This window comes from Chrysemys picta, chromosome 11, assembly GCF_011386835.1.
Source record: "Chrysemys picta bellii isolate R12L10 chromosome 11, ASM1138683v2, whole genome shotgun sequence".
NCBI classification, from domain to species: Eukaryota; Metazoa; Chordata; order Testudines; family Emydidae; genus Chrysemys; species Chrysemys picta.
The window spans coordinates 21,400,642-21,422,850 of record NC_088801.1 but is presented as its reverse complement, the minus strand read 5'-3'; the positions used below and the strand labels follow the sequence as shown (position 1 = coordinate 21,422,850).

The following is a 22,209-nucleotide window of genomic DNA, read 5'->3' as shown; positions in this document are numbered from 1 at the left end:
GTGCCACCGGACTCCTCGTTAGTTTTGAAAGGATATGATTGAAAAAAGGAAAAAAAATATAGGAATCTAGTTTTAATGTACAAGTTGAACGCATCTTGCAAAAGTGATCTATTAGTCTGATCTGTATAATATTTATATCTAAGACTTCAATAAAAAGCTAAATTAGAAAAAGTCTCAGCTTTGCTTGAAACAAATGAAGCATGTTCGTAACTAATTCCCATGCCATTAGCTCATCTTCATTTGTCTCAGGCCTTGTCTACACTACGAGAGTAGTTCGATTTTACTTGCATCGAAGTTTTGGAATCGATATTGCAAAGTCAAACGTGTGTGTCCACACTAAGGACAGTAATTCGACTTTGTGCGTCCACACTAACGGTGAAAGCGTCGACATTCGAAGCGGTGCGCTGTGGTCAGCTATCCCACAGTTCCCGCAGTCCCCTCTGCCCATTGGAATTCTGGGTGTAGCCGGCAATGCCTTCTGGGTAACAAAATGAGTCGAGGGTGCTTTTGGGAAACTGTCGTCATCCGTCCATCACTCCCGCCCTCCCTCCCTGAAAGCGCCGGCGGGAAATCAGTTCGCGTGCTTTTCCAGTCATTGACAGCGCGGACGCCACTGTACTCCGAGCATGGAGCCCGCTGCGACCATCGCTGCAGTTGTGGCCGCTCTCAACGCCTCGCAGCTTATCATAAAGGTTTCCCTGAGGCAGATGCAGAAAAGTCAGGCGAGGAGGCTACGGCACCGCGGTGATGTCCTGAAGTCTGAGAGTAGCACAGACCTGTCAGAAAGCAGGGGACCCAGCGCCGAGGACATCACAGTGGCAATGGGTCATGTTGATGCCGTGGAACGGCGATTCTGGGCACGGGAAACAAGCACTGAGTGGTGAGACCGCATAGTGCTGCAGGTCTGGGATGAATCCCAGTGGCTGCGAAACTTTCGCATGCGGAAGGGAACTTTCCTGGAACTTTGTGAGTTGCTGTCCCCTGCCCTGAAGCGCAGTGACACCCGCTTGCGAGCTGCACTGAGTGTACAGAAGCAAGTGGCCATAGCCCTCTGGAAGCTTGCAACGCCAGACAGCTACCGGTCAGTCGCGAACCAGTTTGGGGTGGGCAAATCTACCATGGGGGTTGTTGTGATGCAAGTAGCGAAGGCAATCATTGATGTACTGCTGCCAAAGGTAGTGACCCTGGGAAACGTGGAGGCGATCATAGATGGCTTCGCAGCGATGGGATTCCCAAACTGCGGTGGGGCCATAGATGGAACTCACATCCCTATCCTGGCACCGGACCACCAGGCCACCCAGTACATTAACCGAAAGGGATACTTTTCCATGGTGCTGAAAGCACTGGTGGACCACAGGGGACGTTTTACCAACATCTACGTGGGATGGCCGGGCAAGGTTCATGACGCTCGTGTTTTCAGGAACTCTGGTCTGTTTAGACGGCTGCAACAAGGTATTTACTTCCCGGACCACAAAATAACTGTTGGGGATGTGGAGATGCCTATAGTCATCCTCGGGGACCCAGCCTACCCGCTAATGCCCTGGCTCATGAAGCCCTATACTGGCGCCCTGGACACTGAAAAAGAACTCTTCAACTACTGGCTAAGCAAGTGCAGAATGGTGGTGGAGTGTGCTTTTGGCCGTCTCAAGGGGAGATGGAGAAGCTTACTGACTCGCTGTGATCTGAGCGAAACCAATATCTCCATTGTTATAGCAGCTTGCTGTGTGCTCCACAATCTCTGTGAGAGCAAGGGGGAGACCTTTATGGCGGGGTGGGAGGTTGAGGAAAATAGCCTGGCTGCTGATTACTCACAGCCAGACAGCCGGGCGATTAGAAGAGACCAGCGGGAAGCGCTGTGCATCCGGGAGGCTTTGAAAGCAAAGTTCCTGAGTGAGCAGGGTAACCTGTGACTTTAAAGTTTGTGTACTGAGAAGCTAAACCTGCCCCCGTTTCTTTACCCAGTTAATGTTGACTATCCTATCCAGTTACATAACCCCTTCACCCCCCTTCCAACACACGTGTCGAAATAAAAATAGTTCTACTTTGTTAAAGCACACCGTTTTCTTTAATACTGTTTTCGCGGGAATTTTTTAAAACTGGGACGCAGACTGTGGTGCGGAGCGGGTGTAGTGTTGTGACGCGAATGCAGCTTCTAAACTCAAGGATTGACAGGCTCCGCTGCGGTGGGATGCTTGTTTCAACGGAGCCTGTCACCCCTCCTGATCGGGACTGTGTGTATGTGGGGTCTATGTGACTTTGTGGCAGGGGGAGGACGGTTACAGATCCCATGCTGTGTGGCTCTGTGATCCTGCCTAAGGACCGGCGCTTAAGATCTGTAACTGCCCTCCCCCGCCACAAAGTCACAGAGCAACCCACCCCCCACCCCCCAACATAACATGAAAACAACCTCCCAGACTAACCGGGGTAACTAGTCACTGCATCACTGCACTGTGTATGTGCCCTGCTGCTGTGCCTGCCCCCGACTATGTACCCTGCCAAAGGTGACTGTCCTGTCAAATTACCAACCCCCTTTCCCCTCCTCCTCCAAAAGAACATGATTGAAACAGTAGTTAACAGAAACGAATTTTTTATTATCAACTACACATGGCATTGGGAGGTGAAACTTGGACGTGGGCTTGTGTCAGGCGGGAAGGAAAGAACTTTTCAAATGTTGGGAAATGAGAGCCTTCTGCTACTAGAGCTCTCTGCAGGGGTGGAGTGAGACTTAGCAGGGACTCTGCCGCCTCTCCTTCTTTGCACTTTGGGTGAGGTGGGTATGGGACTTGGTGGCGGGGGAGGGCGGTTAGAGATGGACTGCAGCGGGGCTCTGTCCTCCTGCCTCCGTTCCTGCAGAACATCCACAAGGCGCCGGAGCGTGTCCGTTTGCTCCCTCAGTAGTCCAAGCAGCGTTTGAGTCGCCTGCTGGTCTTCCTGCCGCCACCTCTCCTCCCGATCCATGTTGGCTTGGTGCATTCGGGTCAAGTTCTCCCGCCACTGGGTCTGCTGTGCTGCCTGGGCTTGGGAACAGGCCATAAGCTCAGAGAACATGTCCTCCCGTGTCCTCTTCTTCCTACGCCTAATCCGCGCTAGCCTCTGGGAGTGTGATTCCAGGCTAGGTTGTGAGACAGTCGCAGATGGGGCTGTGGAAATGGGAAAAAGGGAGTGAATTCCTCAGAAAGATAAATGTAGTTGTGAACAAAGAACATAGTCTTTCTCTGTGAACAAGACCATGCACAGCACCTTTCACATGCGCACTCAGCACAAGGTCGAATTCTCGGCCTTCGCATTCAGTGCCTGGGGTCTTGCACAGCACATTTGAGAAGCGGGACAGCACAACGGAATTTCTGTTGCAGGCAGACATGGTAAGCCGTACACTTGTGGCAGTTTAAAACTTTTATATTACCACTAGCCTCATTTCACATTTAAAGCAATGTCAGTCCCTGCTGCCAGCAATCCGGCAAGCGGGAACTCTGCCCCTGTCCCACCCCCTCGCGGCTGTCCCCGGGAACGATCCCTTTCAGCTGCCCCTCTCCCGCCTCCACCGCGTGGCTGCAAACCAGCGGTTACAGTTCTGTAAAGGAACGGGAAAGCAGTCCCAACACTAACATTCCCCTACCTAATTAAAAGCAGGTCACCATGGCCGACATCACCCTGATGAGGATCTCCGAGAGCGACAAAGAGAGAATGCTCCGGGAAAGCCTCCAAAGACCAGGGCCGTATGCCACCCTGCTGTGCAGAGCAATGATTCCCGAGTACTTGATAATCTCGTGGCGCGGCAACGTGTCGTACTTCGGAGGACCCAATAAGGCCGCTCTCCCCAGGAACCTCATGCAACGGCTTTCAAATTACCTCCAGGAGAGCTTCATCGAGATGTCCCAGGAGGATTACTGCTCTATCCCCGGACATATAGACCGCATTTTACTGTAGCTGCAGTAGCAGGGAATAAACAGTAGAGCGGCTTGTGCAGGACAATCACTGAAAACCGGACATTGCTAGATTTCTTTTCAAAACTTGCACTGCCCATGACTAAACCGTTAAGCGCCTAGGGCACACTAATCATGAACAACCCATTCTTTTAATTGTTAATATTCCTGTTTTGTTAAAAATAAATGTTTAGATGTTTACAACACTTACTGGCTGATCCTTCACCAGATTCTGTGTCCGGGGTAACGGCTGGGGACGCTTCGTAGGGGATCTCTGTAAGGGTGATGAAGAGATCCTGGCTGTCGGGGAAATCAGCGTTGTGAGAGCTGCCGACTGCCTCGCCCTCCTCATCTCCTTCCTCATCTTCCCCGTCCCCTAACATGTCCGAGGAACCGGCCGTGGACAGTATCCCATCCTCAGAGTCCACGGTCACTGGTGGGGTAGTGGTGGCGGCCGCACCGAGGATGGAATGCAGTGCCTCGTAGAAACGGGATGTCTGGGGATGGGATCCGGAGCGTCCGTTTGCCTCTTTGGTCTTCTGGTAGCCTTGTCTCAGCTCCTTGATTTTCACGCGGCACTGCGTTGCATCCCGGCTGTATCCTCTCTCTGCCATGTCTTTAGAGATCTTCTCGTAGATCTTTGCATTCCTTCTTTTGGATCGCAGCTCGGAAAGCACGGACTCATCGCCCCACACAGCGATGAGATCCAAGACTTCACGATCAGTCCATGCTGGGGCCCTCTTTCTATTCACAGACTCCACGGCCATCACTGCTGGAGAGCTCTGCATCGTTGCCAGTGCTGCTGTGCTCGCCACGATGTCCAGACAGGAAATGAGATTCAAACTGTCCAGACAGGAAAAGGAATTCCAATTCAAATTTTCCCGGGGCTTTTCCTGTGTGGCTGGTCAGAGCATCCGAGCTCGCACTGCTGTCCAGAGCGTCAACAGAGTGGTGCACTGTGGGATAGCTCCCGGAGCTATTAGCGTCCATTTCCATCCACACCTAGCCTAATTCGACATGGCCATGTCGAATTTAGCGCTACTCCCCTCGTCGGGGAGGAGTACAGAAGTCGAATTAAAGAGACCTCTATGTCGAACTAAATAGCATCGCAGTGTGGACGGGTGCAGGGTTAATTCGATGTAACGGCGCTAACTTCGACATAAACGCCTAGTGTAGACCAGGCCTCAGAGCAAACTTTGGCAGAGAAGTGCTGGTCCCTGAAAAAACAACAACAGACATCTTCAAGTAATAAAAAACAAAATCTCCAGGAATAATTGACAAAAGTGATCTCATTAGCATTTTTACTTTTCTTTTCACCCTACCCCTTGTGCTGTACCGGGAAAACAGCTGCTTTTTTTTCAGGCTTTTGATACTTTCTCTGATCTCCAGTTGTATTGATTACTTGATGAAACTCTCTCGCCTCGTCTCATCTTTTGTTACCTCATCTGTGATTCTGCTTAAGCCTACTGCTTTCACTTAGCTTCCTTAAATGATATCAAAATTCAAATAATAGGCATATCTACTGCACAAAAAGCAGCAGCACATGTAAATCTAACTCCAGAGATTCAGTGATTAAAACAAGTCATAGTCATAAGGAGATCGTTCATATTATTACTAGGGTTACCATACATCCGTTTTTTCCCGGACATGTCTGGCTTTTCGGCAATCAAACCCCTGTCCAGGGGGAATTGCCAAAAAGCCGAACATGTCCGGAAAAATACCGGCCGGGCACTTCCTATCCCGCAGCTGCTCTGCTCCTCCCCTGACTCAGACTTCGGCTCTGTTTAAGAGCCAAGCTGCCCGAGCCAGCGCTACCGGCTTCGGGCAGCCCCCGTGCCTCCAGACCCCGAGCCGCCGGCCGGGCACTTCCCTTCCCGGGCTCCAGCTGCTCTGCTCTGGCGGCACAGGGTCCGGAGGCAAGGGGGCTGCCCGAAGCCGGTAGCGCTGGCTCGGGCAGCTTGGCTCTTAAACAGAGCCGAAGTCTGAGTCAGGGGAGGAGCAGAGCAGCTGGAGCCGGGGAGGAGAAGTGCCCGGCCGGCGGCTGGGGTCCGGAGACAAGGGGGCTGCCTGAAGCCGGAGCGCTCGGGCAGCTCGGCTCTTAAACAGAGCCGAAGAGTCAGGGGAGGAGCAGAGCAGCTGGAGCCCGGGAGGGAAAGTGCCCAGCCGGGGGCGCAAGGTCCGGAGGCATAGGGGCTGCCCGAAGCGCGAGCGCTACCGGCTTCATGGTTTGCCGGGCAGCCTCCAGACCCTGCGCCCCCGGCTGGGTGCTTCCCCTCCCGGGCTCCAGCTGTGCTGGGGAAGCGCCGGCCGGGGGCGCAGCGTCTGGAGGCTGCCCAGCAAACCGTGAAGCCGGTAGCACTCGGGCAGCCCTTTTCGCATGGCTGGGAGGAAGGAGGGGAAGTTAGCGCAGGGACTTTGGGGAAGGGGTGGAGTTGGGGCAGGGCCGGGTGGGAAAGGGGCGGGGCCAGGGCCCGTGGAGTGTCCTCTTTTTTTATTTTTTAAATATGGTAACCCTTATTATTACACTTGTGTGTATTTAGAAAAACAAAGAACTCCTTTGTCATTGCAGGATTATTTCCTATAATATAGTCTCAGTTTATCTGTGTAGCTGAGTTTTAAACGATTGCAGAAGTCACAGTGTTTATTGGGAGACTATTTCATTGTCTGATAGATCACACTACTTAGAAAAACAGAAAACAGCTTTCTTCTTTGGCCAAAGATTCTATGCAGTTTCATCCCATTTTCCTTATACCCTTTGGGTAGTCTCAAACAATTCCTTTCCATCCGTGGTGTTACTATCCTATACCCATTATTGCCCTTCATTGTCAGTTAGCCAATAAATAGTTTTTTGTAGGTCCCGTCTATGATTTTGCTGAGCTTGTTGGTTGCAAGACTAACTTTCAACATGGTCTGTTTCTACAGGCTACATAGTTAATGCTCAATTAGTAGTTGTGACAAGTGCTCATGGTTTGTCATTGCAAGAAGCCTGGAACAGTAAGTGGATGGGCACCTCTCTTCCCTTTTAAACCTGTATAACCAGTTTGGCTGGGCTTTTTTTCTCCTAGTTTAAACTCTGTGAGCAATATGATAATCTATGCTTTGTCCACACTGCATAACAAGTTATAATTATAATATATATTATATTATAATTTACAAGAGTTCTGCTCTACTCTTGTAACAGTTCATTGTATAAACACTAGCAGTCTGGACTACTGGAAGCCTGTTGTGTTGATTATGTCCACATTCAGCACCCCCTCTTATTGTGGTACCAATATATCATGAATACTAATACCAATACCTGAAGCAGGGTTTTTTGGAGAATAATAATCCACACTTGGAGAGATTTAAGAAAAAAATTAAAATGTGAAATATATAAATTAGCATTTGTTAATGTCTGAAATACATTTATTTAAAAATGTATCAGTATTGTATAAAATATTACTTCTTTTAAACCAAGAAAAGCCTTAAAACTGCATGCATTGTACTATATGAAATGGAGATTTTGTATGCAAAAAATTACAGAAGTTGCACTAACTTAAAACAAGAATGTAACTGGAATTACTGGAGTTTCTGCACAGAGTAGCTCCTGAAGGAGTTGCAGGAGCATTGTGGGTTGATGCTGGGAGGACCAAATGCAATGTTGCAACTGCAACACCAACATTTGCTCAATGCACTACAGGTGCAGAAGTGAAGTAAGCCAATGCCGGATACAAAAGTGCAGAGACTTGCTCCAAGGAAGTTCAGTTTCAGTGTTGCTGGCAGCACTTGTGCACCTTTGTAAATATTCTTTTGTGTGTGTGAACATAGGGCATTCAATAATTGTGGCAGAGGTTCCAGCACCAAAATATTCCAGTGTATAAAGGGATGTAAATTCCATTGTTCCCTTAGCTCAGGGGTGGGCAAACTTTTTGGCCTGAGGGCCACATCTGGGTATGGAAATTGTACAGCAGGCCATGAATACTCACGAAATTGGGGGTTGGGGTGCAGGAGGGTGCCAACTGGGGGTACGGGCTCTGGGGAGGGGCTGGGGATAAGGTGTTCGGAGGGTGGGAGGGGGATCAGGGCTGGGACAGGGGGTTGAGGCACAAGAGGAGGTCGGGAGGCAGGCTCTGGGTGGTGCTTACCTCAAGCAGCTCCCAGAAACAGCAGCATGTCCCCCCTCCGGCTCCTATGCAGAGGTATGGCCAGGCGTCTCTGCGCGCTGCCCTGTCCGCAGGCGCTGCCCCTGCAGCTCCCATTAGCTGTGATTCCCGGCCATGGGAGCTGCAAGGGCAGCGCTTGAGGTGGGGGCAGCGTGTGGAGCCCCGTGGCTGCCCCTACACATAGGAACCAGAGGGGGAACACACCACTGCTTCCGGGAGCCGTTCGGATTGAGGCAAGACCCCGTTCTCGCTCCCTGGTTGGAGCACCGGAGTGCGGCAAGCCCCAGACCCCGCTTCCAGGCAGGAACTCGAGGGCCAGATTAAAATGCCTGGAGGACCGGATGTGGCCTCGGGGTCGTAGTTTGCCCACCCCTGCCTTAGCTAGTGGTGATGCTTGATATGCATATCCTTCAGGTGGCCTATTCCCTACTATGGGGTGGTTACCCAGATTTTGGGGTAACCTCCTCATTTACATTAACATCGTTTCGCTTAAAGTCACATTTTTAAGGAACATAACTACAACGTTAAGTGAGGAGTCACTGTATTAGAAAAACATGGATCGACTTGGAGTTGTAGTGTGGCTGAGCCTTTACTTTGTAGCTCTATACATATTCCAGTGTTTTAGTTTCCTGATAGTTTTACTGGAATATATGTGAGAACTGTTTGTAAGTATTCACTCTTTAATGGTGACTTGCAGTGTGTAACTGTCAAAGCAGTTTATTTCCTACTTGTAATTCTAATGTCTTCATGTCCCTTTGTATCACTTCTATATTTTCCAAGTGTTTCATTTCCTGCTTTTTACTAGAAGCTATATTGCAATCAAACGTTTTATGATAAAAGTGAACTTTTGAAAATATAATTTCTCACAGTTCAGACTATATTTCATCATTAGTATTATGACGCATACATTTGACAGGGTAGGGTGTAACTTTACAATTAAATTTACTTCAGAGATACTTCATTAGAAAGAACCAAGACACAGCTTTAACGTAACGGTTTATTTAAGTGAGTGAGGAGAGTGCCGGTTCCGTGCATCTCAGCATTAGCTAGAATCATCCTGCCTGCAAAGTGCTAAGTCAGGCAGAAAGCCCTCTGTGTGCTGGGGTTGGGAGGGCAAGGCAGGGGAGGGAATGGGTTTTGCCTAGGAATAGCTCCTGTCCCTCAGAATTGCCAATCCAGCATTTGCTCCCACCCTCCAGCACCTGGGACTCCCAAGCACTCAAGAAGCACAAGCACCCTGATTCTAACTGACCCTCAGTGTAAGAGCCCTTTGCACCTTTTTGCTCCCTTTTTTTTAACCTCTTGCACAAGTGGCCAGAATATAAGCTTGCATGTGATAGTGTAGTGCAATATGGCTTCTGCCTCATAGAGGTTTTTAATTACTAACTTAATTTATAGCTACATTGTGGTGCCTTTACTCATGCTGAGTAGCACCTAATCCTCAAATAAACCCAAATCAGTGAATTAGAGTGAGTAATTTTCATATTTAGTTTTCAGGTATTGCATGGCATTTTTGTAACTTTATTCAAGAAAACTCATATCTTTGCAGAAAGATGTATTTTCAGATTTTCTCTACTATGTAAATCATATCAGATTTCATTGTCTTTTCTTTTTTTAAAAAAAGTACTGAGAGGATGTTTTTACTCCTACTTTTCTCTGTATTCATGGAGAGAACAACACTTTTGAAACATCTGCATACACTTTAGAGAAGCAGAGCATGTTGCTGCTTCCAGCTGTTGTTCCTTTAAAGGAAACTGGATGAGCTGGTAAAACTCCTTAGTGTCTGTTTGTTCTCCAGCACTACAGCATTTACTGATTGTCCTTCAGCAGCAAATGACTAACCTTCCCTTCTAGTAACTAGGAGACACTCATTTAGAAGATGTTGAAATTAACTTCCTGAAGCAATGGCCACTTCAATAAGTGATTTCATGATTCTTCTGTGTCTTTGTGCATGTATGAGGGAGGGGACAGAAATAAATGGGATACAAATTAAATCTGGTATAGTCATTAACACATTTCATGTTGGATACCTTCATATCCTTCACAGAATTCCCAACCTGTGAACCACTAACTCAATTTATATGCAAAAATGGAAGATGTGTTAGCAGCAAATGGCACTGTGACTCAGGCAAGTACCCAAATGTTCAGATTTTACTGATTTAATTAGGGGGCTGAGGTGTACTTTTGATAAAAATGCTCATTTCCTACTGGGACTGAGAGTAAATCCAGTTTGTAGCCCTGCATAAAAATAAATGTAATGGCTTTATTTTACTGATTTAAGATTAAAAGTTGTGAAATTGAGGCCACACACCTGGGAGAAAACAGAGATAAGAATTGCTCTTAGAGTTAAACCTGGAACATCACTGCAAATCAACTGTATTATGTTAGAATAGAATGTAATATGAGACAATATTTGGTTATAAGAATGACCAAGAATCAGAGCATTTCCATAAAATAAAATAATCAGTGGAATGTTTGGCTGAACAAGTGTGCAAAGTGAGCTTTAGTGTTTAATGCATTATCTTTCCCTTTCTTGGGAATCACAATCACAGATTACAGGAATCATCATACAGTATAGAAATAAGGAAGCCCACTCCAACCCCCTTTTGATGAATTAATTAGTGTTTTTTCCTCCAGCTATCTGTTTCTAAATGTGTAATGAGAGCCTTTGCCCCGTGTTATTTTAAAAGGCTAATTCTGACTTTAGATTTTCATTTTGGCCTTAAGTTATCTGAAACTGTTTATCTGCAGCCCATTCATCAGTCTAATGCATGATTTTGTTGGGAATAAAACTAAGGACTTGTTTCAGAGTAGCAGCCATGTTAGTCTGTATCCGCAAAAAGAGCAGGAGTACTTGTGGCACCTTAGAGACTAACAAATTTATTAGAGCATAAGCTTTTGTGGGCTACTGCCCACTTCTTCGGATGCATATAGAGTGGATCTATATGCATCCGAAGAAGTGGACAGTAGCCCACGAAAGCTTATGCTCTAAGGACTTGTGTTTACCAAAACACAAGTCTTTACACTCAATTGCATAAAAGGGCCAGTTCCCATAGCTAAGACAGGACAAGGAATTGCTCATAGTGACATAAGTAGTTCTGGTATGATCCAGCAGAGAAAGCAATATATAGAACTTTAACATACTGGCTATCACTTCTCTGTTTTCTTCTCAAGAACACTGTAGATATGAAAACAGTAAATGCAAGCATTGTTGACTCCATTTATTAACGTTTCTCATGAGGGTCAGGCTTCTATTCAGATTTTGTACCGTTTAAAGTTGGTCTGGCTTTTTTTTTCTCATGTTGATTCTGAATGTTTACAGATGACGACTGTGGCGACAGGAGTGATGAGTTGGGTTGTGTTCACTCATGCTCCAGTAACCAGTTCAGATGCTCCAATGGCAGATGTATACCAAGTCATTGGGCTTGTGATGGTGACAATGACTGTGGAGACTTCAGTGATGAAACCAAAACAAACTGCACCAAAGAAGGTTGGCTATTTTAATACTGTGATAAAGATTTGGTCTAAATGAATAGTGAACTTTCTCATCCATTGGAAAAGTGAAAGTGATTTAAATTGTTGGTGGCGGAAAACAGATATTTAAGATCTGATACCCTCTTAAAGTGGTGATTCAAACAGGATATAAAGGGGATAGGGAGTTAAGTCATGGATAGCTCAAAGGACAAATCTTAGGGACAGCCAAACAGGCAGGCTGAAGATTTTGTAATGTTTTTGTTTTTGAGTTACTAGTAAAACTGAACTCTAGGAGGGGGTGATACTCTCTCTTTCTCAATTAACCGTTACAGGTAACAGGAGAGAGAAAAATAGTGCCAATCAATTAAACAAACAAAAACCTAGCTTCTCCCTGGGGAATGGCAAGACCAAATGTGCTTCCCTTGGCAGCTGCCTAGTTTGCCTATAGCTAGAGCAGTCTCTGCTGAAACAAATCCAGCACAATGTCAATTTTTACTTCACTGAATTACACTGAACATGATTCTTGTGCTTTTAATAGAGATAAATGTTTCCTGGATCAAGATACAGTAGGCAAGGCAACATTGCTTAAGTTACCACTTTAATATCCGCGAGTATTTTTGCACAACTGTTTAGCTCAATATAATATTAAAATAATAGAATGTCCTATAATTATTTACATTTTACCAAAGAATAATCCCTAAAATTTCTTGTACTCAGTATTTATTTCTTATTCAAAACCAGTCAACCAAACAGAAAACTTAATTGTACTTTACAATGAAAACATATCTGATCTCCAATTTACGGTAGTCATTCTTTTGTTCCTACTGTTTGTTTTACTAAAAAGGCAGCATCTACTGCCTCATGTGGCAATTTAACAATATGAGCACATGTGGTGAATTTCTTAATTTTTCAATAGAAATTAAAGGAAAGCTTCCATTATGATGTCATTACTGACAATATTGGCCTTCTGCTGCGACTTGTGATGTAGCAATTTTCCAAAATAATTTGTTTACGTACTAAGATTTAATTCTCCAATCACAAACTACTCTGAAACCTCCAAATGTATAAAACCAGGGAAATATAGTTAAAATACTGTAGAAACATATTTGATCTCAGATACAAAGGATATCACAAAAAATATCTTTATTGTGCCATTGTAATTAAACTATGTGGTATTTGCAATATTTTCTATAGATTGAATAATTTTATGATAAAGTAAAATATGGCTGTATTGTAAAGTTGACTTTTATATGGTGCCCACTTTACCTACAGTAGTTAAAATGGGAGCTATCACTATGTTTTGAAGTTTTTATCCTGTTGCCCATATATAGGGGAATATAAGGCAAGACAAACATAATATTTTAGATATAAAAGCCATATTACTCAATAAAGAGAAAATCAACAGAATATGTATGTTCCACTAGAAACCCTGAACCAAGTTTGTAAAGAAAGCGATGAGAAATGTTGCACTAAAAAAGTCCCCAATTTATAATTCTACTATGTTTTTCTTAGCTAAACTGAGGAATGAAAACCTGGATATATTCTGCTGTTATAGTCCTGTCATTTTGTATCATCCGCTTAAATGAATTTTGAATAATTTTATTTGCACATCAGTTGGGTTCAAATCATGGAATTAAACCTCAGCAATGAGGCTTTATTATTTTTGACATAACATTAACTTTAATTTAGTTTTCCTGTTTGTACTCATGCCATACATTTTATCTTTCTAAATCTAGTTCAGAGCAAAGCTATGAAGGATGTTTACAATTTTTAGTTAGTGGTAAGAACATTGTAGAACTGTGAACACATTCTGCCCTTAGGTTTAATGGGAAAAATCAGAAAGGCTTGAGCATGCCTGTGGATGCACACAGTATGCTTCCATGTGCTTTGTAAACAAAAACTGTAAATAGTTGTAGTCAAGTTTATTCCCAACTCCTATAATGCATGTCATTTTTTAATGGAGAGTATAAATGTATTTCTGGTTTGGAAAATCCCCTTATACGGTTGTGGAAATTTTTAATGCTGTGCATCATGACGTCTTCTTAAAATTAAAACAGAAAATTATTCAGCTGCTTTTAACCTGTTTCCTTCATCTTTATTAAAACAATATTTAATTATCAAAACACTGTGAATCATTAAAAAGGAACTTGTATTTCTTAAAGTAATATACTTATGGTACTCCACATGGTCAGGTACACATGTGCTGCATGTGCCTTTGATTGGAGGCTTCCTGTATCAGTGCCCATTCAGTCCTCACCTGACCTTAGCTATCCTTGCACCCTGTATATAGCACAGAGACACATGAACTGCCCCCAGGTGGTCCTCAACTGCCTCAGGCTGAGATGGAGCATCTTGTAGTGCCTGCTTTTTACCTTATTTACCTTTAGAGTATAGCTTTATTAGTTACATGATTGTTCTTTTTAGGTTTTTAGTTTGCCTTTTAGCTCTTACTAATTTTAGTAGTTTTAGTAGGATTATTTTTGGGAGGCATATTTCTTTGGGAGACTTCTGTTCTTCCCCTCCCCCCCCCCCCCACTCTGCATCCCCTCCTCTCTGGGGTGTCTTCTTTTTCAGGGAGTCTATCCTTGGATTATGCCTAATTACTCTAGATTTAGATGCTGCCTCATTTGCCGGGATCCTATCCTAGTTAGTGACAGCTACTCTCACTGTATCCGCTACTTAGGGATCCATGTCCCATCTAAGTATAAAATTTATTCAGGTTTTGAAGTAGGCCTAGAAAGAACATGGAGATAAAGCTTAGGCGTCTCATGATGGAGTGCTCCCTTCAACTTTCCTCAGACCCAGGCCCAGATACCCGTCCCCTACCCTCCCTCCGTGCAGTGGTATTCCAGTGACCACAGTGCCCTATTGACCTCTGCAGACCACTCACTCAGTAGACCTGTGTGGGACAGAACCATGGGGAATAGCACCAAGGCTTCTAGAAAGAAGAGTTTCAGATCCTCTCAAAGAGAAATCAGTGCCAATAAGCTTAAGTCACCTCAGAGACCTGCTGTTACAGAAACCTCACATCTCAGAAAAGGTATTATTGAGGCTCCAAGCTCTCCTGACATTGAAAGCCCCTCCTCATCTAAGGCTTCAGGTACTTCTAAGTCCCATGGTATCCAGCATTGCTCAGTACTGAAGCCACCCTCTTGTATCATCCAATCACATTACACTAATAACTCTGTATTGAAGAAGCTGGTACCATATGTGGTTTCTGCCATTCTATCTGCAGTACCCAAGCTGATACCGCAAACTGACTGGTGCCAATGAATCCAAGGTCAGTCTTGGTACCACCACTTCTCATTGCCCTGTTCCTGCACAGCTTAGCCAGGTACCGCAGGAATTTAAATTCTCCAGAGACTTGTTTGTCTCAGATGAACCCAAATCCCCTCTGCTAACAGTTGTGGAAAGAATCCTGGTGATGGAGCCTCATCTGTCACTGGTAATGCGGCATTTGCCAGTGCCAACTAGCTCCCTGGTACCTCTTGGAAAGGACAGACAACTTGATTCAACACCATGTCTGTCTACCTCTCCCTTGGACTATGAAGATAATTCCTCTGATTCTTATGTTTCTGTTCAAAGCTTGCTTAATTACCAAGCCAGAGCTACCTCTCCTGACACGTTCTCTGAGAGAGTAGCTCAAGGCACAGGCAGACTCAAGTCACTGCACATTCTTCCTGATATGACCAGTCTTGGGTCCCCTCCTGTTATTCTTTATGGGCCCCTCCTGAATAACCATATTGGGACCTCTGGGTTACTTATCAGCAATTATTCTCCAGAGCACTCAGCTACACTCATGGGGCATGCCAGGGGGCAGCAATCACTTGCTCTTCCTGTATTCCCGTACCTGGATGACTGGCTGGTAAGAGGTCGATCCAGGTTGTAGGTGACCCTAAGGGGTCATCATGTTCTCAGAGAGTGGATTGTTTTCAGCCCCATTTGAAATAATGGACATGGTGTCCCTCTTTGCAGCGGGCAGCCTCATTTTCATCTACAAAGATTAAAATCACATGGTGACCATCTTGCTGAGGGGAGCCTGTCCTATTGACAGTAATGGGAGATGGTGGCCATTTTGGATAAGGTAAAACTTCATAAGTTTGAATGCAGAAATCAGAAATTCATGAGGCCTGTTTAAAAAAGAAAAATAAGTATTGAAAAACTTGTGATAAAATCATAGAATAGCTATCACTGGAGATAAGGATGTCTTCTCCTCTGGATCCACTCACCTTCTTGGGCTAGAGTGAAAAGTCCTTTATCTCCTCTTTCTATGTGAATGAGACATTGTGGATAGCCCTTCTGGGGTCCCAGGAATGGGAAGAAAGCTAACTCTCTTCCTTGTACCCAGAGTAAGTTAGATCTGAATGCAGAGGGCCCCCCATTATGTGAGAGTTTCAATAGGATGGTTTGGGTTCCTATATCTTAAAAAAAAAAAGTGACACAAACAAGAGAAATCCAGAAGTTTTAACTTAATGCTGCTGCTTTGTTCTTAACTCACAACAATATAGAGAATTATTTTTTTTAACTAAACCTTTACTTTATGGAGAATCTTAATATTATGTAACATGGAAACTACTCGTATAACTTTTTCAAATGTGTTGGCAATGGCTTTTGTCTCGGGACTGCAAAGAGGAGCTCCCAGTATGCTGGTTTGTGCCTAAAGACAGTGCAGTGATTGTGAGTTGTGCTCCTGGCACTTTGCTATAAACCCCCAACCATTGCTCCGACATTACTTTGAAGCTCTATGATACCACTGCTTTGAGTGAGGGCAGCCTGAAAGTGCCTCAAAGTAACATCACAGAATAACAGTATAAAACTTCAAAGTCACCTGGGAGCAATTTAGTTGGCAGGACCCTGCAACAGCAGAGTTTATATTATTATTAATTATTAATTTATTATTATTACTTATTATTGGTAGAACATCCTTAGGCAGCCTTGAAGTTTCTTCACTGTTTAAACAAAATGAACAAGTTTCTTCACTGCAGCATCTTCCTCATGAGTTGTAGGACTTGGGTGACCAGATGTCTCGATTTTATAGGGACAGTTGCGATATTTGGGACTATGTTTTATGTAGGTGCCAATTACCCCCCACCCCCTGTCCCAATTTTTCACCCTTGTAAGACAGAGAGACTGCAAAGAAAGAGATTAATCAAAAAGATAACTTACTATATTACAAAGAAGTCCAGGACTTTTACTGTCATCCAAACAAGGAAAATAAATGTTTTATAAAATTGACTGTGGCTGTGGACAAATGCTGGTAAAAAATGTTCAAATTATACTTTTCAGTGTAAATCGCGAATGCAGGACTTTTCAGGACATGACTTTAAAATATGCCTTCATACGGTTCAGAGGTTTGGAATACTATAAATAATCTCGGTGGTGATGATTAGGTTAGCAGAGTACAGGTGAGGAATCCAAAAATGTAAAATAAGGCTCCAATCTTGGAAACACACATATGCTTAATGTTAAGCATGTGGCTAATCCAAATGAAGTCTTATCACATAATTACTGTGCTTCAATACATATAGGTCTGAATCCTCAACTATACAGAGCTCATGTTCAGCATAGCTGAGTGGGGAAAGGCCAAGATAACTGTCACCTTTTGTACGTTCAAAATCTTTGGAGGCAGCTGAGGGCTGAACTGGCCCATATTAGAGCAGTTGCATGGCTGTTCTAACTTGTGCCAACTGTAAGCATCGCCCAGGGACCATTCTGCTTGTCCAGCTATGTCAAATCACATTGTTTTTCAATGCCGTTTCTAGCAGAACATCTACTAGGCCAGTGCAAGATTAAAAGTGAGTGTATAAAACTAGATATATCAGCTTGCAAGCAGAGGATTTCACTGAGCTGCAGAAGAATTCTCATCTTTCTCGTTAAAGCAGCTTTAAATCCCCTTTGGGCAGCTCTAGCTGTGCAAAGGGGACTTAACTATGACCAGAGATCTGGCCCGTTCCTCCTGAAAACCAATTGAAAATAAATGCCTGCAAACTTTCTTATTACATTTAAATGTACTTAAAATGCGTCCTCTTCTTGGGCTCTGAATTCAGGCTTCCATATTGTAAACTTTCTCTAATTGAACAATTTCCATATTTTTTTTCAACGTTTCAGCCAAGATTTTCAAAAGTGAGTAGTGATATTTTGGGAGCCTCTGGTATTGGAGTCCAAAAATTAAGTCACCCAGAATCACTAGATGCATCTGGATATCTTGGCCTTCATTCCCCTGATTACTGTAAAGCTGATTTCCCTAACCATTTACTGTGCGATGAAACAGTTTAGAAATGAAAGAATCAACCAAAGCCCTAAAGCTCATGGTCTGTACAGACTCATTTTACAAACTTGTGGTCCATGCTCATAACATATTTCACAGACTCAGTAACTTTATTTGTTTTAATTAAATTGCTGGCTATATATGCACTCTGTATTTCTCTGACAATAGGTGTAACTTTTTCTTTAGGTATACGGTGTGATAGAGGAGATGTTTGTTTCAGTTAAAAAACAACAACACTGGCTGTTCCTGTTATTCTGCACAAATTGCCAAATTTAACTGAGCAAATGAAACAGCTGTACTGCTGTGTTTATATAAACTAGTTTCTTCATATATACCTGGTGGTAGAAAAAAACAAACGTTATGAACAAGCTATTCAATATAGTTAATCTTGTCTCTTGATTATTTTATCTAAGAAACTCCCTCTCCTGGAGGATGCAATGAGAGAGAATTTCAGTGTAACCCTGATGGGAATTGTGTTCCTGTGTTGTGGCGTTGCGATGGAGAAAAGGATTGTGAAGATGGCAGCGATGAAAAGGGCTGTAATGGAACTATACGCTTGTGTGATGAGAGAACCAAGTTTTCCTGCAAGAATACAGGTACATTATTATTGTTTGCTCTGATTCAATTGTTTGTCTTTCTCAAGGCCATTTAAAATAAAACTTTATTATTTGTACAACAGTAGTGTCCACAATGTGCTACATGCTATACAGACATATATAGTAGGAATACACCGTCCCTGTTCTGAAGAAGTTACAATTTAAGAAGTTCAAACCAACAAAACTAAAATCAACAAACAAAACTAAATGGTGAAGGGCTCACGAAAGGGCTACAACGTACACAGAAAAGCATCAATCCTGCAGAGACATTCAAGTGCTTAAGTATGTGAGTAGTTCTGTTAAAGGCCTCAACACACTTCCCTGCATGGCTCCATTAGTGCTGCCTAGATAATGACTTTGGGCACTGTGGAGAAAGATGGGACTGTGCCTAAGATGCTCTTCCTTCTAAGGAACTGGGTGCGGAGGGTCAGAGCAGTGGCTCACACGTTCATCACTCTCCTTGTTCCATGCAGCATTGCTGGCTGGTTACTCAGGAAGAATTATTACTTCATCCTGTTAGGGGCTATAGTAACCTACTGCCCTCAGCCCAATGAGGAGCAACAGAGGAATTGTGTCTTAAGGGGTATCTCAGAGGTAGGATGTGCTCCTGTGGGGGGGACTGATGTGCCTGCATACTTTGCATTACTCAGCACTGCGCCTAGCATTTTCATTCTTTTTTAGCAGATCTTTAATCCTTAACTATCTGTGTTACTGTTCCAGAGGATGATTTATTTATTTATTATGTTTTTTTGGTTACTAAATCTGCTAGTCTGTTTTAACTATGGTTTCTGGGGACTGATCTCAGATATATTGATTGAATTGGCAGAGAAGAATAGGCTATGATTAAGTGGAGTATATGCTTATTATTAGGCACAGAACTGTTCGGTTATGTTGGAAATGGAGGACTGGGAATAACATAGTCCGCCATTCCACTCAAAGAAACTGATTATAGGTTTCGGTATCTTTTCCCACAGCACTGTGTCTGTTTTGAAATGTTAACATGCTATTGAAATAGCTTAATTGAGATATTTTATTACTTCTGTTGCTACCAATTAAATGCTCTGAATAAAAGATTAAAATGCTGTGAGCAAGAAAACACTGTGGAAACTACATGGCCATGGGGTGTTGAGAGATGCAACATGTATTAAACATGCCTGCTGGCCACAATTAAGCATGTTAAATAAAATGCTGAAAGCAGACAAGGCTGTAAGTGGTATTTGAGCCCATTGCTGGCAGGCACTTCCATTTTACAAGAAGGCATTTTAAACAATAACAAAAGTTATACAGTAATTCACAGTGACTTTACATCTTTTAATCTGTGGGTATGATGTAACTGATTTGGGAGTCTGTACAATTTATGAATTCTAGATGATGTGTATGAAGTTATTATAAAATACTGTGAATTTGGAATTCACCATTTGCTAACATTGCCTTTAGCACAGTAACCATCAGTCTAGGGACAATGAAAGGTCATTAAATTTAACAGCTCTGCTCTGACTGTACAATAGGTATGCTCAGGATGGTTCCAGAGTTAGAAAACCTGTGTGACCCTGCACAGGGCTGGTGAAGTGGAGAGTGGAAAATTCCCAAACAGGACAGTGAGACAGAGATGATAAAGCAGAGGTTTAAAAAGATCTCATGGGGGGAAGGATTTTGGGGGGCAGTAAGCTTTAGGCAGGAGAAGGAACAATACAGTCATGGTTTGTATTTGACAGAAAAGGTGCTACATTTCTTCACTTTTTTTCTATGTGACATAATACCACATACAGTAATGTAAATTATTTTATCCTGGAACTACTACTTCTGACCAAATTATAAACTCCATAAATAGGTGTTTTACTGTGAAATTCCTGACTAAAGCTTAATCATACTAATGTGACTGTAAAGTCTTCAAACAAGCAACAATAAAGAGGCAGTTCAGCCAATTTAAGTGGATTATTCATAGTGCTAGGGGAACCTCCAAAGATTTGCCTCAGGGAAGTAAGAGCTTCCTAAGTAGCTTGATTCCAATACATGGATATCCACTAGGGAATTTAGAAGGGTGTTTGAGGTATGACTCTTCCATTAGCTCTAAAATACTACAAATAATAATACAGTACATACTTTTTGTCTAGTAGTGCAGAGCTGATGCTTGCCAGGAGAAAGCTGCTTTCTTTGGCTTATTTTTAGTCATGGTATAAAATTAATGGCTTTCAAGATTACATAAGCAGCAAGTGTATTAAACAGATGAATGTGGTGTGTGTGTGTGTGTGTGTGTGTGTGTGTGTGTGTGCATCAGAGTAAAAAGTTAAATGTAATTCTAGTTCACAGTCCATGCTTTTGCTTGCATTTCCCATCTGAGTAACTACATGCAAATTTTGGAAAATAGAATAAGGAAAATAGATTGACAGTGACACAGAATTGAAACTATAGCATGTAAGGAAAACATATTAAAATCAGGGTGGATTGATTTAAATCAAGACCATTTTAAATCATGATTTAAATAAACTTTTCTATTTGAATTTCAGTTATTTTCTAAAGAAAGATGCAACCTCACTGGTTAATATAACCATTAAAGCATGTTATTAAAACATGTTGATTTACAACTTATAGAGCCCTTACAATAAATTTTGCACATCTTTTTGCTACCTAAGAGGGTACTTTATGATTATATAAATTTATTTAAGCAATAATATAGCTGAATTGTTAAAGCATGTTTGTCATTTATCTAATGTTTAAAGGTACTTTGAAACAAAACAAAACCTGACATAGAGCATTTTTCTCAGGAATAGTCCAATTAAAGAAGTAAATCATCATTGTATCTATCTTTATGGAATCCATTTCAAAGCTGCTATTACAAGTTTTCTTAATTTGGGAATATAATATATCTTTAAAGCAAATGATAAACCCAGAGATAGTTAGCAAATAGATATTTTAATTAGCATTTTAATATCCAGTCTTTAAGATATTTGTAACATCTGAATAGGGGTAGTGTAATAGTCTGTTCACATCCAACCCCATTCAAAAGCATTTTTAATGTTGTATAGATACTGGATTATATTTAATCTGGAGCTGCAGCATAATGTTGGGCAGAGATTCAGATTGATATGTAATCCCTCTTAGGTTTTCTTTGAAATGTGTTCAAATTTACCGCCATTTGGGTTTTTGAACTATGTACAGAAATTAGATCTTAAATGTATTTTTAAAAAAGTTAATTACCAGTATGTCATCTCAACAAAATAATTAAAATGTTGCTCTTAGTGACTACTTTAATAAGGAATACAACTATGTGAAATAAATAAAAACTGATATTTGTTATTGGAAACTTTAGTTGTTACATCTCAAAATGAGGTTAAAAAGGGAGATACAGTAACTCCTCACTTAGTCGTCCAGGTTAATGTTGTTTCATTGTTACGTTGCTGATCAGTTAGAGAATATTTTCATTTAAAGTTGCACAATGCTGTCTTATAACGTTGTTTGGCAGCTGCCTGCTTTGGCCACTGCTTGCAGAAAGAGCAGCCCATTGGAGCTAGCTGGTGTGGGCTTGGAACCAGGGTGGACCGGCAGCCCCCCATCAGCTCCCTGCTCCCCTAAGTTTCCTGTGCGGCAGCTGCCCAGCAGGCTAGCAATTGCCAGCAGTTCAGCTATCCCTCCCCCCCATTTCCATGTGCTGCACCTGCCCTCTGCCTTGGAGCTGTTTCTGGGAGTCTCCTGCTTGCTGTGCGGGGGATGAGGGCGGGGGGAGGAAAGACAGGAGGGCTCATATCAGGGTGTCCTCCTCCCCTCTGCTCCTGCCCCTGCTTACCACATTTCCATAGAGCGGGGGG

The 22,209-nt window shown here is 43.1% G+C and overlaps 2 protein-coding genes across 2 annotated transcripts in view; one reads left to right on the top strand and one right to left on the bottom strand.

The window, feature by feature from the left end:
* The window catches only part of LRP1B (LDL receptor related protein 1B), a 1,261,104-nt gene that overhangs the window by 757,632 nt on the left and 481,263 nt on the right, over positions 1–22,209 (top strand). Inside the window, exons 19-21 of the mRNA XM_065561615.1 lie at positions 10,113–10,193; positions 11,388–11,555; positions 18,221–18,403. Of these exons, the coding sequence (XP_065417687.1) occupies positions 10,113–10,193; positions 11,388–11,555; positions 18,221–18,403 (432 nt within the window). The remainder of the gene's footprint in view (positions 1–10,112; positions 10,194–11,387; positions 11,556–18,220; positions 18,404–22,209) is intronic.
* On the bottom strand, positions 2,571–5,107 carry LOC135974324 (uncharacterized). Its single transcript, XM_065561618.1, has 2 exons — positions 4,135–5,107; positions 2,571–3,140 (listed from the first exon to the last, which is right to left on the bottom strand). The coding sequence occupies exons 1-2, from the start codon at positions 4,709–4,711 to the stop codon at positions 2,665–2,667; spliced, it is 1,053 nt and encodes a 350-aa protein (XP_065417690.1). The 5' UTR covers positions 4,712–5,107; the 3' UTR covers positions 2,571–2,664.

What these genes read in the sequence shown, in the direction of transcription:
- LOC135974324 (XM_065561618.1), bottom strand. Translation starts at nt 4,711, where the DNA reads ATGCAGAGCTCTCCAGCAGTGATGGCCGTGGAGTCTGTGAATAGAAAG. An exon ending in ATCTGGTGAAGGATCAGCCA is followed by an intron (nt 3,141 to 4,134) that starts GTAAGTGTTGTA and finishes CCATTTCCACAG; the next exon opens with CCCCATCTGCGACTGTCTCA.